General features: G+C 39.9%; 3 protein-coding genes across 3 annotated transcripts; all 3 read right to left on the minus strand.

Annotated features, from left to right (window-relative positions):
- Positions 1–2962: 2962 nt before the first annotated feature.
- Positions 2963–5561, minus strand: LOC117293598 (monocarboxylate transporter 12-like). The gene is made up of 2 exons (XM_033775956.1): positions 4814–5561; positions 2963–3102 (listed from the first exon to the last, which is right to left on the minus strand). Exons 1-2 carry the CDS (start codon positions 5559–5561, stop codon positions 2963–2965), a joined length of 888 nt encoding a protein of 295 aa, XP_033631847.1.
- Positions 5562–9887: 4326 nt separating this feature from the next.
- Positions 9888–15903, minus strand: LOC117293964 (monocarboxylate transporter 12-like). Its single transcript, XM_033776476.1, has 3 exons — positions 15794–15903; positions 10935–11756; positions 9888–10258 (listed from the first exon to the last, which is right to left on the minus strand). The coding sequence occupies exons 1-3, from the start codon at positions 15888–15890 to the stop codon at positions 10137–10139; spliced, it is 1041 nt and encodes a 346-aa protein (XP_033632367.1). The 5' UTR covers positions 15891–15903; the 3' UTR covers positions 9888–10136.
- A 2691-nt stretch (positions 15904–18594) lies between these two features.
- Positions 18595–19816, minus strand: LOC117293600 (monocarboxylate transporter 12-like). Its single transcript, XM_033775957.1, has 3 exons — positions 19753–19816; positions 18733–19330; positions 18595–18667 (listed from the first exon to the last, which is right to left on the minus strand). The coding sequence occupies exons 2-3, from the start codon at positions 19314–19316 to the stop codon at positions 18595–18597; spliced, it is 657 nt and encodes a 218-aa protein (XP_033631848.1). The 5' UTR covers positions 19317–19330; positions 19753–19816.
- Between the last annotated feature and the right edge of the window lie 3711 nt (positions 19817–23527).

Below are 23527 nucleotides of genomic sequence, written 5' to 3' on the forward strand. Positions count from 1 at the left end.
TTTAGTTCCCATTATTCTCAGTAAAACTCCAGTGAAGATCCCTGGAAAAGCAAAATTTGTGGTAAGCATTGGTCACACTTTCATTCTCATTCTCAATTTGTACAAGAACAGCAAACTAAATCATTGAACTTGTTGTCTTTCCATATGAACACTGGTTGTTGTTTTGTAATGTTTAAATTTCTCCATTTTTCCACAAAGTAAGTTCTATTGTTTTAAACTTCCACATGGTGAAAAAATACAAAGCTTACCTGTTACCATAATGGTGAATGGGAGGCTTACGACAAGACCTGCTGCACGAGTGCTGCATTCAAAGTACTCAACAAACTCATCTATAAACACCCCCATGGACTTGATGACGCCAAATGACAAGAAAGATACGCCAGTCCTTACTAAGAGAATCACCCATCGCCATGGACCTACTGCTGGTGCACCCATCGAAGTTTCGAGCGCCCTCCCTGAGGTATGCTGGGTTTTTTTTGTTTTTACCTCTGGCCGATCACCTCGTTCAATTGAATGATCTTTATCTGCGATGGACGTCTTTATCCACCTTGATATGTACCGGTTGGAGTCTTTTATGTTTATTAAGTAGCAATTCGGAATTTTCACAAAACAGTTGCTTTCACGACATTGAACAACCTTTGGTGTCCGTACATGGCAATTAGTTATGCTGCGGCCACGAGTACTCAGTTTTTAGTTGGTTTAGTATTTGCAGCGTTTGTCACGATCTGTGGCTATCTGGTGTGCTTAGCTATCCGGGTGACGTAGCCGGTCAGTCAAGTGGGCTCAGTTTTCAGGCGTGCTCGGACAGCAGGTTGACAAAATCGGCAGATATTTTCCACTGCGCCCCTCTTGCGAGTAGTTATGTGTGGTCCATTTACAACTCCCTGATTGTTCTCTTTTCGGCCACATTCTCTTGGCCCGTTTAGCAGGATAATGTCTGTCTACCAAGTGTGGCTGTTCATACACACTGTTTATTATTAACATGCTAAACGGAGAAAACACCCTCCACATAAAAAATAAGACACGTAGTTTTATTATAATGTCGATTACAGTATGCATAAATTAATTAATTAAAAGCAATAAAAGTTAATGTACTGAAACACTGTTTAACTTGGGAAAAAAATGCACATGGAAAACATAATTAATAAAACTACGCTTAAATGAAACGACACGGCTAAAAATACGTGTTAACAATAAAGCACACTTTTCCAGGATGAAAAAATAGGCCTAGGAATAATAAAAGAAGAAAAAACAAAGCCCGGAAATTTGACCGAGGATGTCCTTGGTCTGCCCTGCAGGGTCTGCCAAACCACCCAAACTAGGACCAGCCTTCTAAAGTTATCTTCATGTAAACTGAACATTTACCCAAAGAAAACGTGTAGCCAGACCAACTGAAGTTGCCACACATCTATACCTAAATGTAGCCCAAGCTAGAACCTTAAGAGTGAGCCAACCTAATTTTAGTCCAAAGATTGAAGGATAGCCCCGACCTAAATCTAGCCCCAGTTTCCAAATTTGTAACAAATAAATGTAGCTCAAAATGTAAACCCATTCTAAACGCAGCCCCAAATTTGTAACCCAATTATATCACTACGTATTTAAAGCCATTGGACACTTTCAGTAAACAGTGTTGTCCAGAGCCCAAACTTCGTGTATCGCCACTTATATATAAAATAACAATCCTGTGAAAATTTAGGCTTAATCGGTCATCGGAGTCGGGAGAAAATAACGGGAAACCCACCCTTGTTTCCGCACGTTTCGCCGTGTCATGACATGTGTTTAAAATAAATCCGTAATTCTCGATATCGAGAATTGGTATTGTTTTAATGTTTTCTTAAAAAGGAAAGCATTTCATGGAATAATATTTCAAGAGAAGTCTTACACCATTACCTTCTGTAAACCCTGTAAATTATTTGTTAATCTGTGAACTTTAAATTTTTTTCTGTAGCGAAAGTGTCCAAAGGCTTTAAATCTGTACCTCAACACAGCGACAACCCAAAATTGTTACCCAAATGTAGCCCTGACCTAAACGAAGCCCCAAACTTGAACCCGGTTGTAGCTAAACTTAGTCACAACCTGTACCTTAATGTTGCCCCACCTAATTCTAGCACAAAACTTAAGCCCAAATGTGGCCCTGACTTAAATGAAGCCCAGAACCCGAATCTCAGTGTAGCCCCGACCTACTTGTGGGGCCCCTGGGTTGTAATGCAAATGGGAAACCATAAAAAATGCATCCACGTTATACGACGAGACCACAGTGTGAAAACAAAAATACGTAAATGTTAACTAATGTTTCCGTAAATAGGTTTTTATTGAGGCGGTCAATGACCGGAACTCAAAATGTTAAAAATGTTCACCTGGAAGTGGTATTTTGTCGAAATAAAGCTTTTGTCACTAATACATGTGTTTTGATGAGTGGAATGTGAATAAACAGTTAACTAAGGTTCTAAAAAATTTGTTCTAATTATCTTATTTACAAAGTTAAGAGTAGGCCCCGACCCGAGAGGGCGCTGTTCGTGACGTCAATCGAGGCGCGATATTGAAGAGAAAATGCTGCACAGTGCTGAAAAAGACGTTGGACCGAACCACTAGGCACTATTGCTCTTGTGAGTATGACCAACCATGCAGACTGACCCCATCTGTAGTTGTTTTGCTGCATCCAGCAACAATACAAATGCAAGAAAACAACTTTTTCAAAACGTACGAACTCATTGACTTGGACTTTCATGTTATTTGCACGTGTGTTTACTCTACGCATCAAGGCAAAGTCTGCCTCGATTGACGTCACAAAAGGGGTAGGCGGAGTCAACCCCCAAACAACTTTAACTATTTTTTAAACATATAAATCGTGACAGACAATTACTAAAAAAATTGTTTTATTGTTACTAAACATCTACTTTTATGTTTGAACAAATAAAAATGTCCAGGTGACTTTAAAAGTATGTATTTGCCATGAGTTCATTCAATCCAACCCCAGATCCTGAGTTTTACATGGAAAGCAAGTAGTTATCAACGTCAAAGACAACACCCCCATGACAGCAGAAATTACTCCCATCGTGCAGAAAGCAACTCCATAATCACCAGTAACGTCATATATCAAACCTGCATACAACATCAAACAAATGAATAACACACGGTGGCAAACAGTCTACCCGCAGGACTCTCATCTCCTTTGTTATTTATCTGTAGCGATATGCATCGTTTTTCGTGCGTGACCTCCTTGTGAATAATTAATTAGTCAAAAGGGCTTCTGGAATTCGGTCATTTTCAGCCTTTTCTGAAAAGTCTCAACTTAAATAGTGTACCAGTAAATTGAAACAAAGAGCATATCTGTCGTTATATATAAAACAAAATCGGTGCAACTCAATTTTTTAAAAGAGAAATTTGTACGTGAAAAATGGCTTCAAAAACGGAGAAAACAAATCAAAGAATCACGGCAAATTTTCCCGTTAGGAATGTCGTCAACATTCCCGAATTAGTATATATTGATAGATTATTTCATATTCGTTCGGGAAATGTTAAAAGCGAGACCGGATCGTACCTAGTCCTGTCAGGATACAGCGATTTCCACCGTTAATCCAAAACTCCCATGACGAAAAAATCGACTATGGTTTGGACAGCATGGTTTTCCTGCACGGTGATTGGCTGACGATGACATCATCGACTGATATGGCAGCATGCTGTTTTTCGTTGGTATGGTACCCCGACCACCAAGCCTAAGTTAGTCAATAACAAAAGCGCCCATCTATACCATGGGCTGCCTATGGTATAGACGGGCGCTTTTGTTATTGACTAACTTAGGCTTGGTGGTCGGGGTAACATACCAGCGAAACACAGCAATCAGCATGCTGCCATAACAGTCGATGATGCCATCGTAAGAATCACCTATGTCTAATAGTTGATTTTTTCTTTTCTTTTGAAGCCATTTTTTACGTACAAATTTCTCTTTTTAAAATATGAATTGCACCGATTTGTTTTATACAAAACGACAGATATGCTCTTCATTTCAATGTACTGCTATATTATTTTTGTCAATACTTTTCAGATAAGGCCAAAAAAATCCCCTGAATTTCAGAAGCTCTTTGGACTAATTAGTATTCAAACCGAGGTCACGCATGAAAAATCACGCCAACTTGCGCAGATAAATCACAAAGGACTTAATATTTTATCGAGTGTACTGCGGGTAGACTGCAAATTAAGATTAGAAATAGAAAGGGCGATTTCTGGGGAGTCGCTTAATGGTGGCGACAGACCTATACCACTCTAGACTTATCCGATCTGCAAAAGGAGTGCCATGCAACTCAGACTTACGACTTGGTGTGACGTTTTGCATCGCAAACTGTCAATAAATCAATCGTTGCTTGGGCCGATGTCCGACGGGCATCGCAAACATCGGGCGGGTGCCGGGCCAGAAGAAGGTAACAGAATTACGCATAGTTTACCACAACAAGGAAGGCCATCGTACGAGTGCCTGCTGGACACCAAACGACAAATGGGCCCAGAATTCAACCCCATTACCGCCATAGCAGCGTGAAGGACACTTTTAATTGTGACTTTGACCGCCCAATGGCACGATCTTTCGCCGATCTCCACTGGACGCTCGAATCGTACACGCTGCCTGGCCTCCGTTTGGATTGTGACTTAGGTAAAAATGAAAACCCTAGCTTTTAGTTTGCAAACAAAATCTAGTGAGCGGAGTTATCACAAAAGAAATTTAAAGCAAGTTGGTAACGTAGGAAAGAAAACAACAGAATTGTGTGCTTTTAATCTTTTGTTCAATAGTGTTATATATTGGAATTGTAGCTCAACTTACCGATAATGAAACCTCCTGCTGACAGTCCGAAACCACCGAATAAATACATCCAAGACAGGGCAGACACTCTTCTTTCTTCAGGAAAATTAACCGACAAGACTATCATTAATGGATAGAGTACTCCAAAGCAAAACCCACCAAGAGTAGCGAGGGTAGCAACTGCCGCATATGATGGTGCAGCGATAGGATCAAGGAGACACACCAAGGTCAGCAGGAAAGACGACCCAGCGAAGAGATTATGTGCTTGCACCACTCCATGGTCGATTACAAATCCGGACAAAAGGCGTCCAAACATGCTTCCAAAGCCCCAGAAGGTAGCCAGAAATGTTGATCTTGTCTTATTGAAACCCAGAGCAGTTCCATTCGGGATGAGATAGATATGCCAACCAAAGAACAAGATACCATTTATGAAAAAAATAATCTGGGTGATGGCGAATCCTGGTTCGTCAACGAATATTTTGAGGTCAAGTTTCTCACACATTGTTCCGACCCATTGTCTCCAACTATCACAGAGTGACTCGTTAGGAGTTGGGTTAGTTGTAGAGCTCGGCTCACCATCAGCTATTGGTGTGTAGGAGTTTCTGGTACGCAGAGGTCTTACCAGAGCAGCGAAGACGCAATAATTTGCCGACATAGCACCGAGAAGAGCCAGAGCACCTCGCCAACCATAAAGCTGGATCAGTTGCTGAACCACGGGAGGGGCGATCATCATACCCAAAGGACTTCCTACTAAGCTGATCCCATTCATGGAAGCGAAAGTATGTGGGAAGTACTGCAATAGAACTGAGACTGAAACATTTCGCATCATGGAGTATCCAAAACCTACACAAATTGAAATCATAATTAATTTTAGAGAAACAATATAATAACGACGGTAGAGTAATCTACTTTGTCCAAAAACTGTGTACAATAAGACCGAGTTAAATAATCTGATAGTATTACTGTAAAGGCAGTGGACACTTTTGGTAATTACTCAAACAAATTATTAGCATAAAACCTCACTTGCAAACGAGTAATGGGGAGAGGTTGATAGTATAAAACATTCTGAGAAACGGATCCCTCTGAAGTGACGCACTTTTCGAGAAAGAAGTTATTTTCCACGAGTTTGATTTTGAGGCCGCAGATTTAGAATTTGAGGTCTCGAAATCAAGCATCTGAAAGCACACAACTTCGTGTGACAAGGGTGTTTTTTCTTTCATAGTTATATCGCAACTCCGGCGACCAGTCGAGTTCAAATTTTCACAGGTTTGTTATTTTATGCATATGCTGAGATACACCAAGTTAAAAGACTGGTTTTTGACAATTACCAATAGTGTCAATAGTCTTTAAATCACATGCAAGTTATTTATTAGTTTGTGAATGGAGAATGATTTGTATTTTTGGAATACTGATGTCCACATGGACTGAAAACACATTTTCAAAAGGAAACATTAACCATGTCGCGTAAATAATAGGAGAACACAAAGGTTCACACATCACAAGTGTCAATCATTAGAATAACAAGAGTAACATAAATTTTCGTTTTACGAATGCGGGCCTCTTTTTTCTCTTAAACCGGTAGTCGTTACAATCGAATGCTGCATTATGCCTAATCATTTAATCCCTCCGCAAATTGTTTTGCTGAAAACGGGTAGATTATTACTAAAAACATACTTACTGCACACAACAAAGAACAGAGCAATGTGGACTAGTGATGTCGATACCACTGCGGCTATGATGAGAGATGCAGCAAATACCGCACCACTGAAAATCATTAGCAGTTTAGTTTCCATTATTCTCAGTAAAACTCCAGTGAAGATCCCTGGAAAAACAAAATTTTTGGTGAACATTGGTCACACATCCAGCTTGTATGAGAACATCACATTAAATCAAAGGAAGTGTGTTCTTTCAATTTAAACCTGTTACCGTAATGTTATGCTTAAGATTGAACATAAATTATTTCTTTTTTATCCATGGAGCAATAAACTTAGTAGGTTTTAGTTACTCCGATAATGAGCAGTTGCACGTTTAGCGGGTCGAGAGTCGTTGTGCTACCAGTGAAAACACGGTGGCCATCCCTGTGGTGTGGCCGTCTTGATTTTACTCCAATTTAACTCATTGTAATTAAACTGATGCTGGACGAACTAATAGTCTGGTGCCATGTTTGCGCAAAGAATCATTACTGTGACGGAACAGGGAACATGACCAAGATGGTGACAGCGTGATAAAGGTATGTGGTGGAGAGCCTATGTGCTAATTGGACATCGATAAAAGACACTGGACACTATTGGTATTTTCAAAAACCAGTCTTTTCACGTGGTGTATCTCAACATGTGCATAAAATAACAAACCTGTGAAAATTTGAGTTCAATTGGTCCTCGAAGTTGCGAAATAATAATGGAAGAAAAAACACCCTTCTCACACGAAGTGGTGTGCTTTCAAATGCTTATTTTCGGGACCTCAAATTTGAGGTCTCGAAATCGTGGAAAATAACTTCTTTCTCGAAAACTACGCTGCTTCAGAGGGAGCTGTTTCTTACATTTTTGTATACTGTCAACAGCTCAATCCCGTTAATCGTCCTAACTCTTTCTCGATTGCTCTAAGTCCAAGTTTTAACATGTTTGATTCTTCTCTTTTTGGAAACTTCCACAGGGTGACAAAATACTAAGCTTACCTGATACCATGCCAATGGTGAATGGGAGGATAACGACAAGACCTGCTGCACGTCTGCTGCATTCAAAGTACTCAACAAACTCATCCATGAACACCCCATGGACTTGAGGACGCCAAAGGACACGAAACATACGCCCGTCCGAACTAGCAGAATTACCCATCGCCACGGACCTACTGTTGGTGCACTCATCGCAGCTTCTAGCGTCCCGATGGAAGAGGAAGCTTCGCTCTAGGGTATTATTTTGTTCCCTCTGGCCAGTTCGTTTTTGTTCAAATCAATTATCTTCTCAGTGGCGTGTCTTTTCTCCACTTGGATGGCCCCGATGCATGTATTCACTGTTTATATTTGAGTTACAATTCGGAAGGTGTCTACTTGCGTATTTACAAAAACAGTTTTGCGCAACACTGCGGCAGAAGCATGTTGTAAACCAAATGTCGTTTAACGGTGTCTTGTGTCCGCGCATGTCAGTTAGGGAGGGTGCGCACACAGGGATTAAGTTTGAGTTGATGTTATAATTGCATCCGGGATTATGAATAAATGCAATTATCTCTGACTTTGAAACGGCAGAGTCATCGTAGTGATTCGGAGAGCTTGACATTTTCGAGACGTGGCGCTCACGATCCCCGGTGCTTGAATAAATTGAACATTGACTGACAAAAAGATCGCGGCAGGTGGCAAAATCAAAATTAAAAGAAATCTCAAATTTGTCGCCCAAACGTACAGTGCATGTGCACCACTAAATACGCGGATATACAAGAATATACGAGTGTGAGGTACCTAACTGTAGCCATAGCCCTACATGAAGACCGACTTTTTAAAGCAGCCAAATATATGCACCAATATGTCGCCCCGACCTAAATGTACTCACTATACCTAGCACTATAGGACGTCAGTCAGTCAGTGCCACTGCACTGACGTCCTGGGCATAAAACTTCTACACAATGCGAACACATATTTTGACTAACATTTTCTTTATCTTTTACTTTTAAGTTGAAACATATTCTTAGTGTTCCTTACTACATTTTTCATGAGTTCACTGCTAACAAATATATCAAAGGAAGTAATTATTTCCGAAAAAAGTGGAAGTTCTGCACTGGCGATGTGATCCACATGACTTGTACCAAATTGATAGTGTGAGCTCAAGTGCGCATGGCTATAAAAGTACAGTGCCGCAATTGGCATTATATTGCCATAATTCGCCGTCAACTGGTAAGGTACCGTCATCTCGCCTTCAACTCCTCCATTTATAATAATAATAATAATAATAATTACAGTGTCCGGGAGGGAGTTCCAAAGCTTTGGTGCTGCGCTTTGAAAACTTCTCATGATATAAAATCCAGGAGGCATAACAATGTGAAGTATTGTGGCTCAAATAGAATTTTTATCAGTTTCTGGTTAAATTTTGGTTACAAAAATATAAAAAAAATTCCTGTAATCTTTTTTTTTATAAGCAGCAAAGCCGTCTGCCGCTATCTTGCTATTTTTACAGGGCTTTATACATGTTCAACAGAGGGCGAGTTGACGGCGATTTGACTGCAAAAAGTAGACCGCCAGTGATCAATGCAAGAAAGTGTTTACACGGAAGTTAGTGAAAGATGTGGGAATGGGAAACGTCAGTTTTAAAATTTCTTTTCACAAAGTATTAACACCAAAGGAGAAAATGCAACAATTTTAAATAACGCAGGTTGGAGTTCCGACTACAAGGGACATGTGAGTAAAAGTTCAGCTTCCTGAGTTAGGTCGAACTTTTTTTTTAAATGTTGATTTCTTTTCCCGCAAAGGTACGGGACCTTTTTTACCCTGAACTCCGTCGCGGAGGAGTCCAACCTGGGCCCAATTTCATAGCGCTGCTTAGCGGCCGATTTTTTTAGTACTCACTGTGTAATTTATATTTCATAGCGCTGCTTACCGTAAGCAAACGAAAAGGCATGCTAACCTTCCGGTGCTTACCGCACGAAAATAAATGACGTCACAATGCAAATCCACGGTAAACACGCAATTTGGCCGTGCAATTTTTCTGCTAACCTGTGAAATACGCTACGGCTTAAAGGTAGTGGACACTATTGGTAATTGTCAAAGACCAGTCTTCTCATTTGCTGTATCTCAACATATGCATAAAATAACAAACCTGTGAAAATTTGAGCTCGATTGGTCGTCGGAGTTGCGAGTTAACTATGAAAGAAGAAACACCCTTGTCACAAGCAGTTGTGTGCTTTCAGATGCTTGATTTCGAGACCTCAAATTCTAAACTTGAGGTCTCGAAATCAAATTCGTGGAAAATTACTTCTTTCTCGAAAACTACTCCACTTCAAAGGGACCCGTGTCTCACATTGTTTTATACTACCAACCTCTCCTCATTACTCGTTACCGAGTAAGGTTTTATGCTAATAATTATTTTGAGTAATTACCAATAGTGTCCACTGCCTTTAAGCAAATTATTCGGCTACAGTAAGCACGCAAATTTGCCTACCGTTAAGCTTTGCTATGAAATTTGACGATGAGACCACTGTGTGACCACGAACAACATTTTGAGGGTTTGGTTAAAGCATCTGAGATTAATTTCATAAAGGACACTCTTATGCCTGTTACTCGAAATTTTCAAAGGGCTTGAAATCGTGTCCGTTTAAAAGTTTCTCTCTGCCTTTGGTTCATTCAATCCTACTTCCGATCCTAAGTTTTACATGAAAAGCGCAAAGGTCCCAACGTCGAAGACAACACTCCCATGACAGCAGAAATGACTCCCATCGTGCAGAAAGCAACTCCATAATCACCCGTCATGTCATATATCCAACCTGCATGCAAAATATAAAGACAAATGAATAATACAAGTGGGCAAAATATGATTAGAAAAAGGAAAAGAGATTCGTTTTGGGACGCAGCGTAGTGGCAGCACACTTATTATCTTGCTCATGGATACGCACTATGGGAAAGGGATTGATATTCGCAGACCCTACCAACAGCCCATGCTTTCGATACTAGCGAACGATCGACGGGGAAGTTTCAAAACGTCATAGTATATAGAGGCAGTTATCCATTGCTCTTGCATAACACATTTAATAGTGAAGTCAGAGTACATTAACTCGATAACCTACTCACTGAAAGCACTGGAACGTTCATTGAGTACGAAACGTGTTTTTTGTTCGAGTAAATTTTGTCCGAAACAAATTGTGAGTCCTGTCGTCGATTTCACCAAACTATTCCTAACTTAGGATTGATCTTATCCTATAGGACTTTAGGACGGGTTCAGTTCCGTATCAAAATACGTAGGACGCATTGAACCCATCCTAAGTTAGGACGGGTTACTCGTCCTAACTCGAGTTAGGATTAATCCTAGCGTTTCGTGAAATCGACTGCAGGTCATATTGCTTGCAACCAAAACAACTGTCTATATAGAGCAGCAGTCTCACATAAGAAAGTTCCTAAATTGGATTTTGGCTGTATGAACATGAAGCACGATTCTACACTTACCGACTGTGTAACCTCCTGCTGACATACCGAAACCAGTGAATAAAAACATCCAAGATAGGGCACACACTCTTCTCTCTTCAGGAATATTAACCGTTAGGACAACAAGTAATGGAGCACAGACTCCAAAGAAAAACCCGCCAAGAGTGGCGAGGGTAGCAACTGCCTCATATGATGGTGCAGCGATGGGATCAAGGAGACACACCAAGGCCAGCAGGAAAGACGACCCAGCGAAGACATGATGTGCTTGCAGCAGTCCGTGGTCGATTAAAAATCCGGATAAAAGGCGCCCAAACATGCTTCCGAAGCCGGTAAAAGAGGCCAGAAAAGACGACCTTGTCACATTGAAACCCAGAGCAATACCATTCGGGACGAGAAAGATATGCCAACCACAAAATAAGGTACCCTCGAGGAAACTAACCAGCAGGAGGGTGAGGAATCCCGGTTCATCAACGAACATTTGGAGGCAAAGTTTATCACGTATTGTTTCAAACTTTTGTCTCAACTTGCCCCAGAGTGACTCATTGGAAGATTGGTTTGTTGTAGAGCTCGGCTCACCATCAGCTATTGGTGTGTAGGAGTTTCTGGTACGCAGAGGTCTTACCAGAGCAGCGAAGACGCAATAATTTGCCGACATAGCACCGAGAAGAGCAAGAGCACCTCGCCAGCCATAAAGGTTGAGCAGTTGCTGAACCATGGGAGGGACGATCATCATACCCACAGGGCCTCCTACCGAACTCACCCCATTCATGGAGGCGAAATTATCCGGGAAATATTGCATCAGAACTGCGACTGCAGCATTTCGCACCATGGCATACCCAAAACCTACACAGATTAATGAAAATATAATAGAGATTTTAGAAACAATTTAGTTACAGGGAAGTCTTCAGCCCTGCCGTTGGATAAAGTATTATGATGTGCCTAAAATTGTTGTGCGAAAGTTTGGGCGTGTATCTCCTATTCATATACGAGTCATTCAATGACTTGTGAGTGTTAAGTAAACTTAATGTCCGCAAGAAATGGAAACACATTGACATATATGGCATACGCTTTTATTTGTTAATATATGTGACGTTGCAGAAAGGTGAACATCATGCTTTCTACGCTCTCCGCTCCAGAGGCTATGTGCCGAAGTAATTCGTTAGTATAACGGCTGCTCTAGACTATGCAACAAGGCCAACACGATTACTATAAGCCAGTGACCCTCTAGATGTTTTTGCTGCAATGATGGACTTTAAAATCCAACTAACATGGCTTAAAAGTCGCAAGGTTGAGAGGACTGACGGACACTAGACGAGGTTATCGACTAGAAACTCTAACAAATTTATACAAGCGTGCAGATCGACAAGGTTAACGATAATTATACCTGCATCGAGAACCGTGTTATAAGCTTTGGACATTGGAAATCCATGCATGCCGGGTTTGAAAAAATACTGACGAGCCACGCCCTGGTAATCGACAGAAATGAAGGATACTCACGCAAGAACAGAGTCTATTGTACCTATGCGGTATAACAAAAACCTACACGTTGGGTGCCTAATAAAGCAAGACCTCGAATGTGTACACCGAGTTGGATTTCATCCAGAAGGAGAGAGTCATTATTATTAGATTCGGTCCATTAAAGAAAAAGCAGGAATCGTGAAATCGAAGGCGAACTAAAGTTCGAAAGTGTTCATTACCGATTACCTTACAAGAGAAGCTCAGCAGCGACGGGCCAAACTCGTTCCCATTAAAAGCATGGACCAGTGGGAGAAGAGTATGACTAAAAGATGACAATCTTTATGTCGCCGGTAAGCTTCACGACCCAGGATGTGATGAGCAGAGATTACCAACGAGTCAGCTTGATGCAGACGGACCGCCACACATGAAAAGGGGAGGATGATCGGTACTGGCTGGCCGACCGACGAGTACACGAGAGACTCAATTAAACAAACGCACGGTACATGAAAAAGGGGGAAGAGCGTCGGCGAGTCGTGGCACCACGCTACAATTGCAATACAATAGCTAGTGGGTGCCGCGCAAAGCGCGGCGTCCCGCTAGTACATGATGAACGCGAGATAAAGTTGCAGAGCTAACCAGGTTTTGGTGCCGTACGTGATTCGTGCTGCACCCTCAACGCTGTTCGTTAATAATAATCAAACACCCGTAGTAAGATCACCGGACCGAAAAAACGCCGTTAGGAAGTTTGCAGCTCGAGTGTTTTTTTTTTTTTTTTTTACACAAACAGACAATTTCTGTAAATGGTTCCTAGCACACTCATTCTTTTTCATGACACACAATCATCATTCAATAGCAAAGCTGGTTCGACTAGAGATTTTGGTTGATTCAGTAATTTTCAATTTCGAAAAGAGGCAATCAATTTCGCTTACCGAGAATTCAAATAAGTACGACTAAAGAAACAGATAAATTGATAAAGCAAACCGTTTCGTAGCTACCTTCACTTTTAAATCGAGCGGACCCTTTTTTTCTCTATTGTTTGTTTCCAGTAGACTTTACATTGGGCACCATAAGGGTTGTTTTCTTCTAAAAAAAATGTCGGGAGACCTTCAATGGTGAACTGACCAGGACCTGACATTTGAATGTGTTTGAATAGTTTTTTATTTTTGTTTATTATTAATGTTTTTCCAGTTGTTGGTTTTTGTAAATATTCACCAACCATCTGTTGGCGGGCCAGATATCTTGGCATACTATGTTCAAGAGTACCAACAAATTAACCGCATGCCTTTAACATTCGTATAAGGAAATACTATCGGAAAATGAGCAGCCAATTTGACCACCAGCCTATTCTATTTCGCACGAAATGGAATGCTACTGAAAAGGGTCATTCGATTTCTTTTTAAGCGTAGTCAAATGTACTTTTACGTCATTCGATTTAATAAAATAATCATTCATTTTAACGATTCATCGAAGCTGCATTCAAATTCGCAGGAGTGTTTTTGAGGCGTGTGTTTAGTCATTCAATTTCATTTTGAGGCAGTCAATTCCGATATTTGTGCAGTCTTAAAAACGCTTAGTTAACTTGTTGTTTCTTTATGCTACTGTCACACTGGGGAGAATATGCTAGCGAATGTGCTTACGCACGGACACATTTAACATTCGCTCAAACTTCGCAACATTCGCCACAAACTCACCACGTTCACAAGTCATTCTCCACCTCCTTACGAAGATCTGTCACTTTATGCTGCTCTCACGCGGCGAATATGTTAGCGAATATGCTATCGGAAGGACATATTTGACAATCTCTCAAACTTCGCAGCATTCGCCGTGTCTTCGTAAGCGTTGGTAACAAATTCGGAACGTTCACAAATTATTCCCAACCTCCTTACGAAGATCGCTCAATTTAAAAACCGGTTTGTTAATTTCAGCGAATGTTGCGTAGACGGCCATTCGGCGTGATTTTTGTAAGCATTGGTAACGTTGGTAAAGCGTGCGTAAGCGTTTGCAACGTTCGTAAAGGCATTGGAAAGCGTTGGTAATCATTCGTATTATATTCGTAAGCTATTGGTAAGGAGAGGGCCGACCGAAGGCGATCGAGGGGTGAGACCGAGATACAAATATTCACTATCCAACCGCCATTTTGGACGAATTCTACGCGCAGTTCAAACATTCATGTTCGCAAGAACATTCGCCACTCTGTGAGAGAGCAATACGAAGCGCTTCAGTACATTCAGCGAATGTTGTGAAGACGGTAATTCGCCATCGATTTGCGTAAGCATTTGGTAAGCCATTGGCACCGTTGGTAAAGCGTGCGTATTATGCGTAAGATGTTGGTTAGGAGAGGTTTAAGCAAGACAGAGGACATAATATACACTATCAAATCGCAACTTTTGGGCGAATTCATCGCGAATTTCAAACATTCGTATTCGCAAGATATTCGCCCAAGGGTGAGAGTAGCATTATACGAATGTTAAAGGCATGCGGTTAATTTGTTGGCACTCTTGAACATAATATGCCAAGATGTCTGGCCCGCCAACAGATGGTTGGTGAATATTTACAAAAACCAACAACTGGAAAAACATTTAAAAAAACAACAACATTCAAACACATTCAAATGTCAGGTCTTGGTCAGTTAACCATTGAAGGTCTCCCGAAAAAAAAACCGGAAAACAAAACAACTTTTATGGGGACCAAGGTAAAGTCTACTGGAAACATAAAATAAAGAAAATAAGGTTCGCTCGATTTAAAAGTGAAGGTACGAAACGGTTTGCTTATACAGTTTATCTGTTTATTGAATTTCTTTAGTCGTACTTATTTGAATCCTCGGTGAGCGAAATTGATTGCCTCTTTACGAAATTGAAAATTATTAAATCAGCAAAATCTCTAGTCGAACCAGCTTTGCCAAATAGAATGATGATTGTGTGTGTTGAAAAAGAATGAGTGTGTTAGGAACTTGAACGTCTCAAAACGAAATTGAATGACCGAATTCTGAATTTGGAACGCAGTAAAAACCGGAGAGGCAAAATAGCTTTAATTCGAGCGCATGAAAATTAAATTGGCTGCTCATTTGCCGGATTTGCCCGAGAAAACCTATAAAAGAAAATTTAAAATGTGTGATAAGGCTCCCAACGTATGTTTTTGTTCCAAGTTAACACTTCTTTCCGTACGACTACTTCATTAAATTGCTATTTATTGTTAAATATTTTTACCCTCCCCATGGTTATTATATGGGGGTCTGTTCAAGTTTTTGAATACAATAAAATGCAAAACAGTACTTGTAGTACAATAATTTGGAAAAAGAAAGAAAAAAAAACGATTTAAAAACGATTTCGAAACAATTGGACGCGATCGAATCACTACACAATCCTTGCAAATTTCTGTCACAAATCGTCTGTGATGTTAGCAAGTATATCATAAACACTTACTGCATCCGATGAAACACAGAGCAATATGGACCAGTGACGTTGATACCACTGCGGCTATGATGATAAATCCTGCAGCTATAGCACCACTGAACAGCATCAACGGTCTAGCTCCAAATAATTTCAGTAGAACTCCAGTGAAGATACCTGGAAAGGCACAATTCATGTTGAAGATTGGTCACACCTTCATTGTGAATTGCAACTTATATAGAAACACCCAAAAAAGACCAAAGAAAGTGTGTTCTTTCCATTAAAACCGATCATAGTGATGTCATTTTAAGTTTCTACATATTAATCGAATATAAACAGCGAATTTGCCCTCAATGTAATTTGGAGGTTGAAACTGAAATCCATTTTTTACTCAATTGTCCATTATACAGTGCTCTTAGGGAACAAATGCTTAACTTTGTGAGTGGAAATAATGCTCATTTTCAGCTGGTTACTAACAGTGGAAAATTTGAATTTTCTTATGAGTTCTACAGATGAATCTATTATTAATTGTATTGCCAAATTCGTGTTTTTATTTATGAACTTGAATGATTAATTATGATTATGAAAACATAATGTCTGATTGCCCCTGTTGACTTTATGTCTCTCCTGCCAATGTATATTAAAATAATTCAGGTTTAAAATGTTGATGTAACCCTCCCCCTGGGTTAAGGGGTGTGTTCCAAGTTGGAATAAAAAACAAATGAATGAATGTTTCTTGTTTAAGCATGTTAAACTACCACAGGAAAAATTTAAAACCTTACCCGAAACGTTACCAATGGCGAATGGGAGGCTAACGACAAAACCTGCTGTACGTGCGCTGCATTCAAAGTACTCAACAAACTCATCTATAAACAACCCCATGGACTTGAAGGCACAGAAGGCGATAAAACATACGGCCGTCCTTACTAGGAGAATCACCCAGCGCCACGGACCTACCGGTGGTGCGCCCATCGCGTAGTTTCTTGGGACCTTATGGAAGAAGTAGCTTCTCTCTGGAGGTATACTTCTGTTTCGTGTCCTTAGCCCATTCACTTTGTCCAGTTTAATGTTATTTTCAAATTATAAATGCCATAAAATAAAAAGTACAGTTTTGCAAAAAATAAATGGAAAATAGATTTCAACAGGAAATTAATAATTGAATAAGGCCTCAACCGAACATTTAAAGTGTTGTAGTAAACAGTAAAACGTTGTTAATCAAAATGTAATAATTAAATGCAATTAAAAAAATAAAATTAATTAACCTACGCTCAAATGGTTATAAACCAAAAGTACAGTGTTGCTGCATGATAAAAATAGGCCTATGACTAAGTTATACAAGCATAAACATTAAAATGTTTACTGAGGACATCCTGCAGTGTCTGCCAGACCACCCACACGGGGACCAGCCAGTTTGATACCACAGGACACAGTTGATTCACTGGGCATAGCAATGATTAAAGATAGAAAAGGTCATCAATGCACAAATTTGAACAAAACGATGGATCAAGATGACTTTTTTTTTTACATATTAAAGTAGTTTTAAAGTTTGTCATTTTCTTGATAATTCTTATGAAAACCAATTATACTTCAATTGCGTCAATCACCAACACTGGGCCTACTCTTGATAATGAATAAGAAATTCATCACTGTGTATTATAGATCAATAGTTTCTCCAAACACCTTCTAATTTTATGCCAAGTTTAAATTCATACAACTTGAACATTTACTGACAAAAAACGTCGCGGCAGACGGTGTAAAAAAAGTTTTCTTTAATTGCTAAAACCGAAAACAAAGTTGTTGCCCACGCGGGTCGTGCATTTGTACCACTATAAACTATACCAACACACACAAGTGTGTGGTCCGTAATTGTATTCTAGGTCCCAGATGTAGTCAGACCAAGCTTAAACCTTAAATGTAGCCTCATCTTATTGTAGTCTCAAACTTGACCCTTAATGTAGCCTCCGACAGAAGTGTAGCCCCAAAATTGTACCCAGTTGTACCTCAATGTAGCCCCGATCTACTTGCTGGTGTGTATTGACAAAGGGAAACCATATAGCCGTGTGCCAGCACGTTCTACCATGAAACCAAGGTGTTAGAACGATAAAATATTTGCCCATTAAAGTATCCATAGTCTCAAATTACCGGTTCTCAAAACGTTATATTCGTATCAGTTTCAAATTTTATCTCTGAGTTCATTCAATTCTACTCCCGATTCCGAGTCTTACGCGGAAAGCACGGAGGTCTCAACGCCAAAGAAAACATCCCCATGACAGCAGAAATGACTCCCATCGTGCAGAAAGCAACTCCATAATCACCAGTCACGTCATATATCCAACCTGCATGCAGCATATACAAACAAGTGCATAACACACGGTGGCAAAAGTGATTAGAAATAGAAAGGGAGAATTTTTGGGAGTCACTTGGTAGCAGCACATTAAATATTTTGATCATTTCCTACGCATTATGGGAAAATAAGGGAATCAATGTGTGGTGAAGAGAAACAAATTGTAAGTGTGATGCTCAAGGCCCACATAATCTAATTGCTGGTCCTGTTCTACATTGTTTAAAATCAAAAGTCAGGTCTATGGGAGCGGCTACCACAAAAGAAAGTTGCTTAATTGGACTGTGTGAGCACACAGAGAACCTACTCCTGCAGCTTTAACGGTACATAGCCAACTGGTTTTAATGATACAGTGTGTGTTTAATAATATTTTGTTTAAAAGCTTAAGTGATTGATCCCTCACTTACCGATTACGAAACCTCCTGCTAAATTACCGAGACTACCGAATAAAAAAGTCCAAGCCATGGCAGGCACTCCTCTCTCTTGAGGAATGTTAATCGACAAGACGATAAGTAATGGATAGCAGACTCCAAAGCAGAACCCGCCAAGAGTAGCGAGGGTAGCAACTGCCTCATATGATGGTGCAGCGATAGGATCAAGGAGAAACATCAGTGCCATCAGGAAAGCCGACCCAGCGAAGACATGATGTGCTTGCAGCAGTCCTTGGTCGATAACAAATCCGGACAAAACGCGCCCAAACACAGTTCCAAAGCCGGCAAAAGTAGCCAGGAAAGATGACCTTGTCTCATTGAAACCCAGAGCAATAGCATTCGGGATGAGAAAGATATGCCAACCACAGAACAAGATACCCTCGAGGAAACTAACGAACAGGATGGTAACGAATCCCGGTTCCTCAACGAACATTTGGAGGTCAAGTTTATCACTTATTATTCCAAACTTTTGCTTCCAGTTGTCACAGAGAGACTCGTTGGGAGGTTGGTTTGTTGTAGAGTTCGGCTCACCATCAGCTATCGGTGTGTAGGAGTTTCTGGTACGCAGAGGTCTTACCAGAGCAGCGAAGACGCAATAATTTGCCGTCATAGCACCGAGAAGAGCCAGAGCGCCTCGCCAATCATAAAGCTGGATCAGTTGCTGAACCACGGGAGGGACGATCATCATACCCACAGGGCCTCCTATCAAACTCACCCCGTTCATGGAAGCGAAATTATCCGGGAAATATTGCAACAGAACTGCGACTGAAGCATTTTGCATCATGGCATATCCAAAACCTAAACAGATTAATGAAAATGTAAAAGACGTTTTAGATTATTACAGTCGTCTGCCCGGCTGTTCGAATGTTGGGTCTCAAATTGTTGTGTGAAAAAATCGTCTTCTATCTTTCATTCACAAACGAGTGAAATGTCTGTGAATGGCAGAAAATAGGAGTAAAATTAAGGTCTGCAAAAATGAAAACACATGGTCTTCGGAATAATCATATACGAAATATGCTTTTATTTATATATTTATTACTAATTGGTGTTTTTTTTCGCAATCTGTTGGGGGAATGAAAAAATTTAGAGTAAATAATAAAACCGATTTCGAAAATAATTTGACATGAAAAGAATTGTATCAAACCATTACAAGATCCTTGCAGATGTCTGTCACAAAATAATCTTCTGTGATGTTAGCATGTTATATCATAAACACTTACTGCATCCGATGAAACACAGAGCAATATGGACCAGTGACGTTGATACCACTGCGGCTATGATGAGAAATCCTGCAGCTATAGCACCACTAAAAATCATCAGCGGTCTAGCTCCAAATAATCTCAGTAGAACTCCAGTGAAGATCCCTGGAAAGGCAACATTCAAGTTGAAGATTGGTCACACATACATTGTACAGTCATTAGTGTGAGATTACCAAATTTAGAACAATGGAAGTGTGCTCTTTCCATTACAATTTGTTATCGTTAATAAATGCTTAAAATCATACATAATAATGTTTCTTATTTAAGCAAGGTCGTGGGTTCGAAACCCAACCGAGTAATTATGCCTGTGATTTTTTTTCACAGAACACGGGTAATTACTGAGTAAACAGTGCTAACACACGTCGGTGTATATGGGTTAAAAACTAATTTATGTTCTTTATTCCCGATGCAAATTTAACATATACTAAATGATCAAGATTGGTCACACATTCATTGTCAATTGGAACTTGTATAAAAACACCAAATATAGCCACAAAAGTGTGCTCTTTCCATTAAAATCGACTATAGTAATGTTATGCTTTGATTTCTACATATTAATGTTTCTTGTTAACCATGTTAAAAAAATTCCACAGAAGACAAAATACACAGCTTACCTGATACGTAACCAATGGTGAATGGGAGGCTAATCACAAAACCTGCTGCACGAGTGCTGCATTCAAAGTACTCGACAAACTCATCTATAAACACCCCCATGGACTTGAATGTGCCAAAGGCGACAGCACATACGCCAGCCCTTACGAGGAGAATCACCCAGCGCCATGGACCTACTACTGGTGGTGCGCCCATCGTAGATTATTTAGCCCTGTTGGAAGAAGACGTTACTTTGTTCCCTCTTGCAAGTTAAATTTCTTCAAATCAATGATCTTCTCAGTGATGTGCCCCTGTCCCCATTGGTACAATCCGTGTATTCACTATATTTTGGGGATTTCGAGTATTTTCACAAAACAGCTTGCCTGCGTAACACTGTGGTAGAGGCATGATTGTCGAGCATCAATTGTCAATTATCGAGTGACACTCGACAAGTGTCGCAGACGAGTGCGCAGACAAGGATTAAGTTTTAGTTCATACTATAATTGTTTCTAGGATAAAGAATAACTATGATCATCTCTGACGTTGGAACAGTGGTGATTTGGAGAGCTGCTGGGACGGAGGCGTTCCAAACATTGAGGAAGTGTTTCCTACTTCCTACTCCTGATCAGTGGTGTGCGTTTTATTCATCCTGACAGCGGGAAAAGAGGATCAAGGTACAAAACCCATAAAGAAATAGTACAAAGTCTACAGAAACAAATGTACAGGGCCCAAACTGCTCAGAACGTAGCAAAAAAAAAATGCTTTAGCGTAAACCTATTTCACGAGCGGTTGCTAGCTTTAACAAACCTCGGGGGGGGGGGGGACGAAATAAATGCAGAGTGGCGATAAAAAACAAATCATCACCTTCTGTATCTGATATGTACTATTTGTAATGGTAAACAAGAAGAAGATACATTGTACAACATTTCTGAAACATTTTAGACGAAAACTTACTTCGTTGCACCTTCCACACACACCCACACACACACGTGAAATAACACAGCTGCGCCACCACACAAACAACGTATTGCAATGATGTGCGCTGTTCTTAAACAGAGTGCTTAGGCAGAAAATTGGGGCTTTAAGGACCTATTTTGCTTGGTTGCCGCTCTAAGCACAACAACTTTGCTTAAAAATAAAGCAAGGTCATGAAACGAAAAATTTGCTAGGTGCGCCCGTTAAGCACAAAATCGACAGTTAAGCAGCTCCATGAAATTGGGCCCAGGTCGTTATTTTTCTCATACGTGGCATGGATTATGTCATGATTCCATACCATTGCCTGCTCCCATTTGGATGATGCATTACGGATAATTTCAGTAACTCTTCCCTCTGTCGGGATTAGTTTGAATAAATTACAGTAATTAGACTCACTAGGGTAACTTTATTTGTTTTCTGCATGCGGGTATCTTGTTCGCTTGTTCCGGTATTCGTTCTAGCATTGAACGCTGCATTGTGGCTAATCCATTAATCCCTCTGTCAGGCTCTTTTCAAACTGGAACGAAAATAATGACATTAACTGATGGAAAATTAGTAGTCTAATAACATAAATACTTTCAGCATACTATGAGCAATATGGATCATAGTCTAGACCAGATTTTAAAAAAGGGCTCTAGTTAAGGGAGTTAGCGGCATTTTTGAGTAAAAGTTGGTAACCCATCCAACTTACCTAATTTTGGGGTGCTGAATCCGAAAATCGGGGATACCAAGCCGAATTTTGAGATTTAGGGTGTCTTATCGACAATAAAACAAAAACAATTAAAAATATAAATTATGCAAAACATATCTGTATTTGTAAATCTATGTTACTGGCAAAATTTAACATTACTTGACCTTGTTTAGGGATAGCTGGATCCAAAAAATAAGTCATTTAAGTGTAAGCATTGATTGAAGGAGCATTTTTGTCAGAATAGTTCAACATACTTATTAGAGTGCGAAAATCAAGCAACATTTTGAAGTGTTTCAGTTTGATGTGACTTAATATATCCCATAAATAACCCAATGTGTTTGAAACAAATGTTATGTAGTAATTGGGCTACCATCCCTGTCCTTAAAGAGATATTTCTTTAAAGGAAAATACAGAATTAATAGTACACAACACATTACAATTCAATTGAATAATGACTTTAGACAAAAAACACAAGTCATCATGCAGTTAGACTATCAAAACAGGAAAACTGATAATAATCAAACGTATAAAACAATATAACATATTCAGTAGTCGTCACCTTGAAGTGGCCGTCCGTTATATCTCATAATAATAAAATATAAATTGACAAAAAATGGAGACAAAAAATATCCATTGATGTTTTCACCTTTACGTGAAGGGGTTCATTGAAGTCTTGTCATTTCCTTGCATGTTAATTTTTGTTAAAAGTTTTACCCTTACAATTGTGGCAATATTTCCCTTTGAGTTTCTTTTTAAGTTGCGATGAATCCCCGCCAGACATTACCCTCGGTCCGGGTCAAATAAGAAGAGAACCCAACAGGACTACTAAACCGGAGAATGATTCGGATTACTTTAATATAAAACAATGACCCCTAGATAACTGTTCGAACAGCGCACTCTGTTGAACAGCGCACATTATTAAATCCTGTAGTAAAATCAGCAAAGTTTATGTCTATTCATCGGCTTTATTTGTATGAGTACTTTGACAATGTTCGTCTCCAAATACGCTGAGATTGAACCACTCGGTTCAGAACACCCATGTTTCTTATAAATGTTTTAATCTAAAACCAGGTTTGTATTGCCATTATTTTTAAGAGTTGTTACCAATCCTATTCCTTCCCTGTATAGCGCACGTTATGATCTGCGCGTGCTGATCTGATACTTTTGTGAATAATTAATATTGTTGCCGTTTTTAGTTTCACTAGCGAGGATCGTTTTTTTTATGGATAGCACCCTCATTCTTCGAGCGCCCCGTCACATCGTATCGTGTCTGACATAGAGTAGAAAACAAATCTTTTCAACGTTTTCCTTTTTCGGGATAATGGGGATATGGAGACGGCTTTTACCTTTGCGTACAACTACCCTCGACTTTTTTTTCGGCGTTCTGGTCATTGCCACTGCTGAACCATTCATTCAGACACGAAGACAAACAGCACTTCGAGGGGAAACACTTTGTAGCGCACTTTATTAATCATCATC

Source organism: Asterias rubens, chromosome 8 (genome assembly GCF_902459465.1).
Source record: "Asterias rubens chromosome 8, eAstRub1.3, whole genome shotgun sequence".
In the NCBI taxonomy this organism is placed as follows: Eukaryota; Metazoa; Echinodermata; class Asteroidea; order Forcipulatida; family Asteriidae; genus Asterias; species Asterias rubens.